The sequence below is a fragment of the Sphaeramia orbicularis genome, chromosome 5, assembly GCF_902148855.1.
Source record: "Sphaeramia orbicularis chromosome 5, fSphaOr1.1, whole genome shotgun sequence".
Classification (NCBI taxonomy): domain Eukaryota; kingdom Metazoa; phylum Chordata; class Actinopteri; order Kurtiformes; family Apogonidae; genus Sphaeramia; species Sphaeramia orbicularis.
This window is the reverse complement of record NC_043961.1, coordinates 57,189,327-57,200,370: the sequence shown is the minus strand read 5'-3', so window position 1 is coordinate 57,200,370 and position 11,044 is coordinate 57,189,327. Positions and strand designations below refer to the sequence as shown.

The following is an 11,044-nucleotide window of genomic DNA, read 5'->3' as shown; positions in this document are numbered from 1 at the left end:
TGGAGCTGACCGTAATTACAGAAAACACCAATCCTTTGTTACTAAAACTTTCATCTGTTAATCAAAAGCGACTGAGGTTGAATTCGGTGCTAGTTTGGAAATGCAAAATGCTAACTGAGGCCCAATTCCAAATCCAGTGACATTTACAAATAGACTTTATGATGTGAGTGACATTATGATATCAAAAGTGCTGCAACCGTTTAATAACACTGGTCAACAACAAATTTATTGTTTAAGTTTTTTGAGCTGATTTATTATAATTTTGGTGTGCTGAATCCAAAAATCACATTAATTTTGCTCAATCAGGTCAACTTTCTGAACTATGCTACATATTGGCTTTTTAACATTTATGGGCATTTTCACATCATATGATACAAAATTCTTTCATATTTCTTGCAATAAACAAGTTCTGAAGATTTTACTTTTGCCAATTTATGATTAATGTCTTTTTTAATATTACAGGTGAATGAAATGGCTTCGACTAGAAGATCTTGCAAAAATAAGCCTGACGTATTCTGCTACATCTGCAGTGAATACATAATAAACAATAAATACATCCTGTTAGAAAACGATTTGTTTTCTCTTAAAACCTATTTTGGGTGAGAACTATATAAAAAATCAACTGATAAAGTCACAAAAATGTAATCGATTTTGTGAGAAGATCAAATTTTTCAAAATCAAATTAGCAGAAAAACCTGACCTGATTGAGAAAAACAGATGTCATTTTTGGATTTAGCGGTGCAAAATGGTCCTAATTCAGTTGAAAAAAACCTAGACAACTTGCAAAAAACATTTTTTTGTAACCCAGTGTAATTTAATGACTAGATTTCACTAAATATAACACACTGAACCTTTAATGTAATAAAACATTGGATGAATTCCTTAAAAAGCTGTAAAAATGATGATCAAACTGTAGTTTTGTTGGTGGTACAATGCAGCTCCATATAGAGGGTGACTGTAGTCGCTTTTCCATTGGACATCTGCGCAAAACTTTACCGATATTTACTAAATGTCAAAAAAAAAGAAGTTGTAATGTCGGTTTTTCCATTAAATCACAAATGAGATGATTTGTTTATTTATTATTGTGAGATGACACGAGAAGTCATTCCATAAGCATGGTGACAAACATAAATATGGTGTTGATTTACAGATATATTCATTATTATTACACTGGTCAACAACAAATTTATTGTTGAAGTTTTTTGAAATGATTTAGGATAATTTTGGTGTGCTGAATCCAAAAATCACATTCATTTTGCTCAATCAGGTCAACTTTCTGAACTATGCTACATATTGGCTTTTTAACATTTTTGCTTACATTTATGGGCATTTTCACATCATATGATACAAAATTCTTTCATATTTCTTGCAATAAACGAGTTCTGAAGATTTGACTTTTGCCAATTTATGATTAATGTTTTTTTTAATATTACAGGTGAATGAAATGGCTTCGACTAGAAGATCTTGCAAAAATAAGCCTGACGTATTCTGCTACATCTGCGGTGAATACACCATTGTACCTAACAGGAATCAAGTCACAAGTTTCATGAAGTGTGCTTACCAATCTTATTTTGGCGTTAAACTTGGTGACCAAGATAAAGTTTGGGCGCCACACATGGTATGCAAGTCATGTATCAAATTTTTCAAAATCAAATTAGCAAAAAAATCTGACCTGATTGGGAAAAACAGATGTCATTTTTGGATTTAGCGGTGCAAAATGGTCCTAATTCAGTTGAAAAAAACCTAGACAACTTGCAAAAAACATTTTTTTGTAACCCAGTGTAATTTAATGACTAGATTTCACTAAATATAACACACTGAACCTTTAATGTAATAAAACATTGGATGAATTCCTTAAAAAGCTGTAAAAATGATGATCAAACTGTAGTTTTGTTGGTGGTACAATGCAGCTCCATATAGAGGGTGACTGTAGTCGCTTTTCCATTGGACATCTGCGCAAAACTTTACCGATATTTACTAAATGTCAAAAAAACAGAAGTTGTAATGTCGGTTTTTCCATTAAATCACAAATGAGATGATTTGTTTATTTATTATTGTGAGATGACACGAGAAGTCATTCCATAAACATGGTGACAAACATAAATATGGTGTTGATTTACAGATATATTCATTATTATTACACTGGTCAACAACAAATTTATTGTTGAAGTTTTTTGAAATCATTTAGGATAATTTTGGTGTGCTGAATCCAAAAATCGCATTCATTTTGCTCAATCAGGTCAACTTTCTGAACTATGCTACATATTGGCTTTTTAACATTTTTGCTTACATTTATGGGCATTTTCACATCATATGATACAAAATTCTTTCATATTTCTTGCAATAAACGAGTTCTGAAGATTTGACTTTTGCCAATTTATGATTAATGTTTTTTTTAATATTACAGGTGAATGAAATGGCTTCGACTAGAAGATCTTACAAAAATAAGCCTGATGTATTCTGCTACATCTGCAGTGAATACACCATTGTACCTAACAGGAATCCTGTTACAAAATGATTTGTTTTCTCTTAAAACCTATTTTGGGTGAGAACTATATAAAAAAATCAACTGATAAAGTCACAAAAATGTAATCAATTTTGTGAGAAGATCAAATTTTTCAAAATCAAATTGGCAAAAAAACCTGAACTGATTGAGAAAAACAGATGTCATTTTTGGATTCAGCGGTGCAAAATGGTCCTAATTCAGTTGAAAAAACCTAGACAACTTGCAACAAACATTTTTTTGTAACCCAGTGTAATATTCTTCTCGGTATGAGTGGTCGTCCTCAGTCCTTCCTGACACTTCGGTCCACACATGATGGATGTGTTTTAATGGCACTAATTTAAGCCACAAGAGTGACTTTCACCTGTCCGATCAAGTCCATTACACCGCTACCTGTAAAAATAAGTTCTTTAATGTTGTCCGACAAAGCACTTTTGATATGTTTATCTTAAGCTTGAACTGTGTAGGGGCTTTAAACTCTCAAATCATAAAAAAGTAGACGGAACTCCTACTTAATGAGACATACTTATGAAGGTAGCATGTAAGTGATGCAATAAGGTGATGCACTTTTTCATTAACACAAAAAGAATATGTAATTTTTTTTTTCTCAGCTTGCACAGATTCTGTTAGGAAAAGCAAATTATAACAAAGGTTTTTTTGTTTTTTTTTAAGTCTATAGAGACATGGTTATCACACTGCAAAAATCAAAATCTTACCAAGTGTATTTTTCTCATTTCTAGTCAAAATATCTCATCACCCTTAAAATAAGACATAATCACCTCAAGAGTAACTTTTCAGTGAGATATAAGAACTGATTTTTAGACAATAGATCTGGAAAATCTTACTTCAAAAAATCTTACCAAGATAATTTTCACTTGTTCCATTGGCAGATTTTTTTTTTTTTTGCTTTCCTTTATGGACCTAGCTGAGGCCAGGAGCGTTGTCCTGATAGAAGAACCAATCCTCAGAGTTTGGGAACTTTGTCAGAGCAGAAGTCCAGTAGTTTCCATTAGTTATTTTTGGATTCCAGTTACTTTTGTGGTACTAATAGCACTGAAGATAGAAGATAGTGATGGCCACAGTAGTGTTTTTTATGCTTCATTCATTCATTCATTCATTTATTTTCTGAACCCGCTTTATCCTCACTAGGGTCACGGGGGTCACTTGGAGCCTATCCCAGCTACTTATGGGTGAAGGCGGGGTACACCCTGGACATGTTGCCAGTTCATTGCAGGGCTGATGAATAAATGAATGAATGAATGTTGTTTTTATACTTCTCCTTCTTAAATAAGACATGGATCAGGTGTTTATTCAGTAGAATAAGGTGTGTTTGTGTTGGATTTCAACAAACGCAGGAATGGAATGACTGTCATACATGCACACATGATGATTTCACAGGAAAATTGCAGTGGTCTCTTAATTTTTTCCAAGCTGTATATATATATATATATATATATATATATATATATATATATATATATATATATATATATATATATATATGTGTGTAGATAGATAGATAGATAGATAGAGGGTGTCCCATAAGTCTCCATACATAGAAGACATAATACATTCCATACATATATGGTTCTAACATGTATTTCTTTATATTTCTTCTTTATAGTTCTTCAGCAGTGGAGGACACGCATTGAAATGTGTTCCCGACAAAATGGCAGTCATATAGAGCATATTATATAAATAAAAATGGTTTATGTCAAGAAATGTTTATTTTTCCTACGTATGGAGACTTATGGGACACCCTGTAAATATATATATATATGTTTTTGTGTGTGTGTGTGTGTGTGTATTTCTGTGTGTGTGTGTATATACCTTGTATATATCATTTATATGCTGCATATATTTCTTCTGTGGTATAGAGGTAGCCTTTTGTATATATTTCAGATTCAGTTTTCTTTATTGTCATTCAGATATTACATCATAAATGCACTGCAGGACAAAATTGCGTCACATTTGGCCACAATTAAAACATATAGATGAAACACTATGGAGACCGTAAACAGGATAAAAATAATCAGTAGAAAGAAAATCTTTGAGAAAACAAGTTTGTATATTGTCTGTATACAGTCGCGGAAGAAAATATTAGACCATCAGAAACAATGGTTATGCAATCCAGTCCTAACTCCTGTGTGTATCATGTGACTAAAACAGACAGAAAAGAAAACATGGAATGTCTAAAAGCACTGTTTTTGTCAGTACAATGCCATAGATACTGATGTAAGAACTGAAGTGATTTTGGTTATTCTCAAGAAAACATGTTAAATGTATAGATATCAGCTCTGTAATTAAACTACTATGAGCTATTTTTGTTGTTATCATTATATTTTTCCAAACAAATGTACCTTTAGTTGGACCAGGCATTAAAATGAACAAGAAATTGAAGAAAACAAGGGGTGGTCTAATAATTATTTTTACACGACTGTATATTTCAGTCCAACTTTTGTGTGATAGTTTTCTATTCTATTCTATTCTATTCTATTCTATTCTATTCTATTCTATTCTATTCTATTCTGTTCTATTTTTTTTTAACCCTTTCATGCATAGTGGTGTGGTGGAAAAATTTACTTTTTATATTTTATACTCTTTTAATATGTTATACTGTTAAGTGCATGCTGAGTCATTGTTATGTGTGATGTTTACCACTCTGTAGCAACCCCGACTTGGGGACGAAGTTCTTACCTTGAGTTGAAACCCAAACACCTGAATGTCTGAATGTGTAGATAGAGGATGGCGCCTGTATTTCAGATAGGATTCAAGCAAGGTTAGAGTGAAGAGGTCCTCATGACCTCCTCACGGAGCAGAGAAGGAGTAGTATGGAGTGGTACGATGTACGTAAGGAATGACATCATAGTTTGAGGGGGTTGGATTTGGTTCTATATAATCTTTAGTTTTCTCTTGTTTAATCAGACTTCATTTACAGAGCTTTGTCTGTGATTGATTTCTCAATAAATGCATTTACTATTTTAACTCTAACTTTCTCCCTTTTTCTTTGTGTGGGTTATCAGTTGAACGGTAAATTTCCACGACAGTGGTCACTACAGTGGACAGCTGTTCAAAGGTGTTCTCTTATGGATTTTGTTGTTTTAGTTCCATATCAGCTAACACACTGGACACTTATGCATCATCCCATACACTGTAATTCATACCATTACTGTAAATTTGCTGTTCTAGATAAACCTGATCTGCAGTAACATGTTTGAGCGTAAAAAATTGGTAATTTTTATTAGATTGTAAAGGTTTCTTTTGTTTTTTTTTTTGCATATTATCTCCATGCAGGTATGTTGAAATATGAGAAAACATCAGATTAGCAGCATTAAACATGTTTTTATTTCCTAGTTTTCATGCAATATATCAGTAAATACATGTGTCTTTGCTTCTGAAATTAAACGCACGGTGTCCAGCTGAGTGAACATTTTTGGAACTCCATGAAAATTAGGTTCATAAAAATCTTTAAATTTTTTTCATGCCTAAAGAGGAATAGAAACACTCAGGAAAAAAAAAAAAAAAATCTTGATTAACCGTTTCATGCATAGTGGTCACTACAGTGGACAGTTCTTCTCCAGCTGTTCTATTGTTTATTGGTGGGTTTTGTTGTTTTAGTTCCATATCAGCCAACACAGTGGAGCTTATGCATCATCCCAAACACTGACATTCATACAATTATTGTAACTTTGCTGCTCTTGATAAACCTGATCTGCACTAACATGTTTTAGTGTAAATCAATTGCTAATTGTTATTAGACAATAATTAACAGTTTTCTGAAACAAAAAGTAGTTTTTTTTGCATATCCTCCTGAGACCCAGCAACGCATTTTGTCCTCTGTAGGGGACAAAAGTTTGACAGTTTGACTTAAAAAATACTGTCCATTGCAAAGGACATCCCATTAAAAAATCAATCAGTCAATAAAAATTATTTTTAAAATGTATCTGAAAAAACTGTTGCATGATGCAGTTTCCAATCAAGACAATTTTTTAATGTAAAAAAGCTAAAATTGTCCATTTCCTGGGTCTCAGGAGGATATTATCTCTGTGAAATGAGTAATAACTAATATTAGAGTATGAAAACAATGTGAGAAAACATGATTAGCACTCATTAAAAATGTTTTTATTTCATAGTTTTCACACAGTATATCACTTTCTGATGATGAGTTTAAAATGCACATTTCTTTACTGTCCAGCTGAGTGGACATTTTTTTAACACCATGAAAAATAGGTTCATTAAAAACAAAAAAAAAAATTCAATTGCATTGTTTTTGTTCATGCCTAAAGAGCAGACCTGGGCGTTGTAAGGCCCGGGGGCCACATGCGGCCCGACAGCTGACCCTAACTGGCCCACATGAGGTCATTGGCAAATTAAAAGTCAATGCAAATATATATCATCATAATAGACGTAACCAATACAACACCACTGCTTTTATTTTGAAGGATACGTTTTTTTTTCACACATACTTTCTGTACTTGCATAAGGCTTATGCACTGATTGGTTTGTTGGTCAATTTCAGCTCATGAAGATGTCAGCTAACGGCAAAAAAAGAAAGATTGATTCCGAATACGGAGTTTTTAACAAGACATGGACTTGTAAGTATTTCTTTACTGAAGTCACAGGTAAAGAAAAAGAAAAGGAACTGTGATATGCAAACAAACACAGCTGGATGCATTTATAGTTTTTCATGTAAAGTTAATGTGGAGCTGGTTTTGCACATTTTCAGAAGTCTTTTTGTGTATATTCATTAAATAGTTGTATTCTGTGCTCCACATTTTCATTTTATTATTGTATTGTTGCATTTACTGTTTTTGTATTATAGTAAAGTTTATATCTATCTATCTATCTATCTATCTATCTATCTATCTATCTATCTATCTATCTATCTATCTATCTATCTATCTATCTATCTATCTATATTGTTTGTACAGGGTGGGGAAGCAAAATTTACAATGAACATTTAGTTGTTTTTTCTCCGCAGGCACTATGTCAATTGTTTTGAAACCAAACATATACTGATGTCATAATCATACCTAACACTATTATCCATACCTTTTCACAAACTTTTGCCCATATGAGTAATCAGGAAAACAAACATCAAAGAGTGTGTGATTTGCTGAATGCACTCGTCACACCAAAGGAGATTTCAAAAATAGTTGGAGTGTCCATAAAGACTGTTTATAATGGAAAGAAGAGAATGACTATGAGCAAAACTATTACGAGAAAGTCTGGAAGATACTATTAAAGAAGAATGGGAGAAGTTGTCACCCCAAATATTTGAGGAACACTTGCGCAAGTTTCAGGAAGCATGTGAAGGCAGTTATTGAGAAAGAAGGAGGACACATAGAATAAAAACATTTTCTATTATGTCAGTTTTCTTGTGGCAAATAAATTCTCATGACTTTCAATAAACTAATTGGTCATACACTGTCTTTCAATCCCTGCCTCAAAATATTGTAAATTTTACTTCCCCACCCTGTATGTATGTTTTTTTCTTTTTTGCATGTTAAAAAAAAAAAAAAAAAAAAAAAAAAAAAATATATATATATATATATATATATATATATATATATATATATATATATATAGATAGATAGATAGATAGATAGATAGAGAGAGAGAGAGAGAGAGAGAGAGAGAGAGAGAGAGAGAGAGAGAGAGATTAAGGAGAGCTGCAAGTGTGTTGGTCCGGCCCTTAACAACTGTCAAAGTTTCTCATGTGGCCCCACAGGAAACTTAATTGCCCACCCCTGCTAAAGAGGAATAAAAACACTCAAGAAAAAAATATTGACTAAGGTTCTCATAATTCATGCATGAAAGGGTTAATATCAATATTTTCTTCCCTGTTACTTTTTTCCTGTAGGATTCATAAAGTATTCTGAATGTGTATCTGAACAGACATGGTATAGTCTACATAGGGATGTTTAAAACATTTTTTTTTTTTTTTTTTTTTTTTTTCCTACAAGGAGAGAAATCCTGCAAAAAAAATAAATCGGCTTAATGGACAGAATTAGAGGGGTCTGAATGCAGGGTAGGATTAAAGAAGAAAATTGTGTGAAACAAAAGAGCGAGTGATCAGGAATGACTGTGCGTCTGTCTGAAGGGCGGGAGGAGAGAGAGAGAGAGACAGAGGGGTGAGCGAGGAGAGAGAGAGAGAGAGAGGGTAGAGAGAGAGGAGAGAGAGAGGAGAGAGAGAGAGAGCTTTTCCTCCAAACCTCTCCGTTTTACCAGAGCCCATCACTACTGCTTCCTCGGCTCATCGTTGCTTCCCATTATTTAGACGGAGGATGAGAAATAACACTCCTCCTGATCTGTAAAAAAAAAAAAAAAACAAACAAAACGCAACCCAGTGAGTCGTTTTTATTTTTATTTTTTTAAACACTGACGCTCGATCTTTTTTTATTTTTTTTTTATTTTTTGTGTCTCCGCCTGCTCCGAATGCTGTATATCCACAGTCAACTTCTCCGATTTTCTCCACTTAAGACTTGAGCTGCATCATGAATAGTTTGGGGGCACCTTTCAATCGCATACCTCTGGAATGGTGGGGATTACGCAGCCGAAACCCGGAGAGCATGTAAACGCAGATGGAGTTTGGGATTTATTACAAAATAAGGGAAAGATGACCGTCTTCTCATTGTGTTTGCTCTTGTGCGCGGATCTACTGGATTTAGCCGTCGGTAAGTGTAACCCTCTATAATAATAATAATAATAATAAAAAAAACACGCATCCACATCATTTCGGTGCGTCTACCCTAAAATCCAGAAGTGTCAATAATACAAGTGCTGTGATTGGTTCCGTGGAGGTGGAAATCACTTAAGTGGGCATCAACTGGACTGGTCCTGATGGAAGCGATCCGTGCCATGCTTGCCTCATGCCAACTTTCCCCCCCTTTTTTTTCCCATAGAGGCGAAAAAAAATGGGAATAATGGTCGGATTCAGTCCCCGTCTGCGCAGCGCGTCGCGTCGTTGCGCTTTTTAAAAACGAGTCCCAGAGGTAAAAAGGAAGGGCCTGGTTATTATGTATTATGTCTTTATCCATCTGCATTGACTATCAGGAACCAGTATGCATGACAGCATCCACAGATCTGGATCCACCAGGCAAAGGCAAAGGCAAAGGCAAAGACAGTCAGGCACATCCAAGGCAGGCAGGCAGGCAGGGTTCGTGCGCTCTTGTCGGGTTTTCCGTGGATGTCTTACCCCCCCCCCCCCCACCACCACCACCACCACCACCACCACCCACCCACCCACCCAACACACACCAGATTGCACCTGAGCTCAACAGATATTAAAGTTGTTACCATCCATAAACATTAAAAGTGCGTTTCATACATTGCAGCATCATTGTTGCGTGTTTTCTCGTGATGCGTTCAAGTGCAACAACATCCATGCATGGTCACTAACATATAAGAATCATTTGAATTTTTTTTTTTTTTTTTAAGATGGTGTGTATGTGTGTGTGTTAAGAGACTAATCCTGAAGCCACTACTCAAATATTTGCCACAGATAAAAACCTAGTGGCTGTAATGTAAGTATACTCCCTTGGTGGATATTGCTTACCCCCCTACCATATGGTCCCTGTGGCATGTAGAGGGAATTTGGGTTCTTCTACACGGTTGTCATACATCATTAGGGATTTACATTACACTACTGCAATACAAGCGCTTGAGTCTGTTCCTGTGAAGTGTAAGGAAGTGCAGGATTGGATGGATGTGGATGTATGGATGCTGGGTTTTTTTTTTGCTCGTGTGCTCATGTGCTCATGTGTTCCGAGCTGACTTTTTCTGAGGAGAGTTCACTTCATGGCTTACAACAGGGGTGTCAAAGTCATTTTTAGTTCAGGGGTCACGTTAACCCTTTCATGTATACTGGTCACTACAGTGGACAGCTATTCTACAGCTGTTTTCTTGGATGTTCGTGGATTTTGTTGTTCTTTTCGTTGTTGATGTTGCTTTGTTTTTTGTTTTTGTTTTTTTTACACATAGCTCGGTGGTGTCCAGCTGATTGGACATTTTTGCAACTTTATGAAAAATAGGTTCATAAGAATTTTTTTTCATTATTTATTTTATTTTATTTTTTATTTTTATTTTTATTATTTTTTTTAATTTATTATTTTTTTTCAGAAGAAAACTTTCAATCACATTGTTTTTTTCATGCCTAAAGAGGAATAAAAACACTCAGGAAAAAATTTTGATTAAAGTTCTCATAATTTGTGCATGAAAGGGTTAAAGCAGGGGTGTCAAAGTCATTTTTAGTTCAGGGGTCACGTTAACCCTTTCATGTATACTGGTCACTACAGTGGACAGCTTTTCTACAGCTGTTTTCTTGTATATTCATGGATTTTGTTGTTCTTTTCGTTGTTGATGTTGGTTTGTTTTTTTTAATTTTTTTTTTACACATAGCTCGGTAGTGTCCAACTGATTGGACATTTTTGCAGCTTTATGAAAAATAGGTTCATAAGAATTTTTTTTCATTATTTATTTTTTATTTTTATTTTATTTTTTTTATTTTTTTTTTCAGAAGAAAACTTTCAATCACATTGT

General features: G+C 34.2%; 1 protein-coding gene across 1 annotated transcript in view; it reads left to right on the top strand.

Moving 5' to 3' along the window:
• Positions 1-8,931: 8,931 nt before the first annotated feature.
• igsf21a (immunoglobin superfamily, member 21a) overlaps positions 8,932-11,044 on the top strand; it is a 747,424-nt gene continuing 745,311 nt past the window's right edge. Inside the window, exon 1 of the mRNA XM_030134531.1 lies at positions 8,932-9,180. Within this exon, the coding sequence (XP_029990391.1) occupies positions 9,042-9,180 (139 nt within the window). The 5' untranslated portion in view covers positions 8,932-9,041. The remainder of the gene's footprint in view (positions 9,181-11,044) is intronic.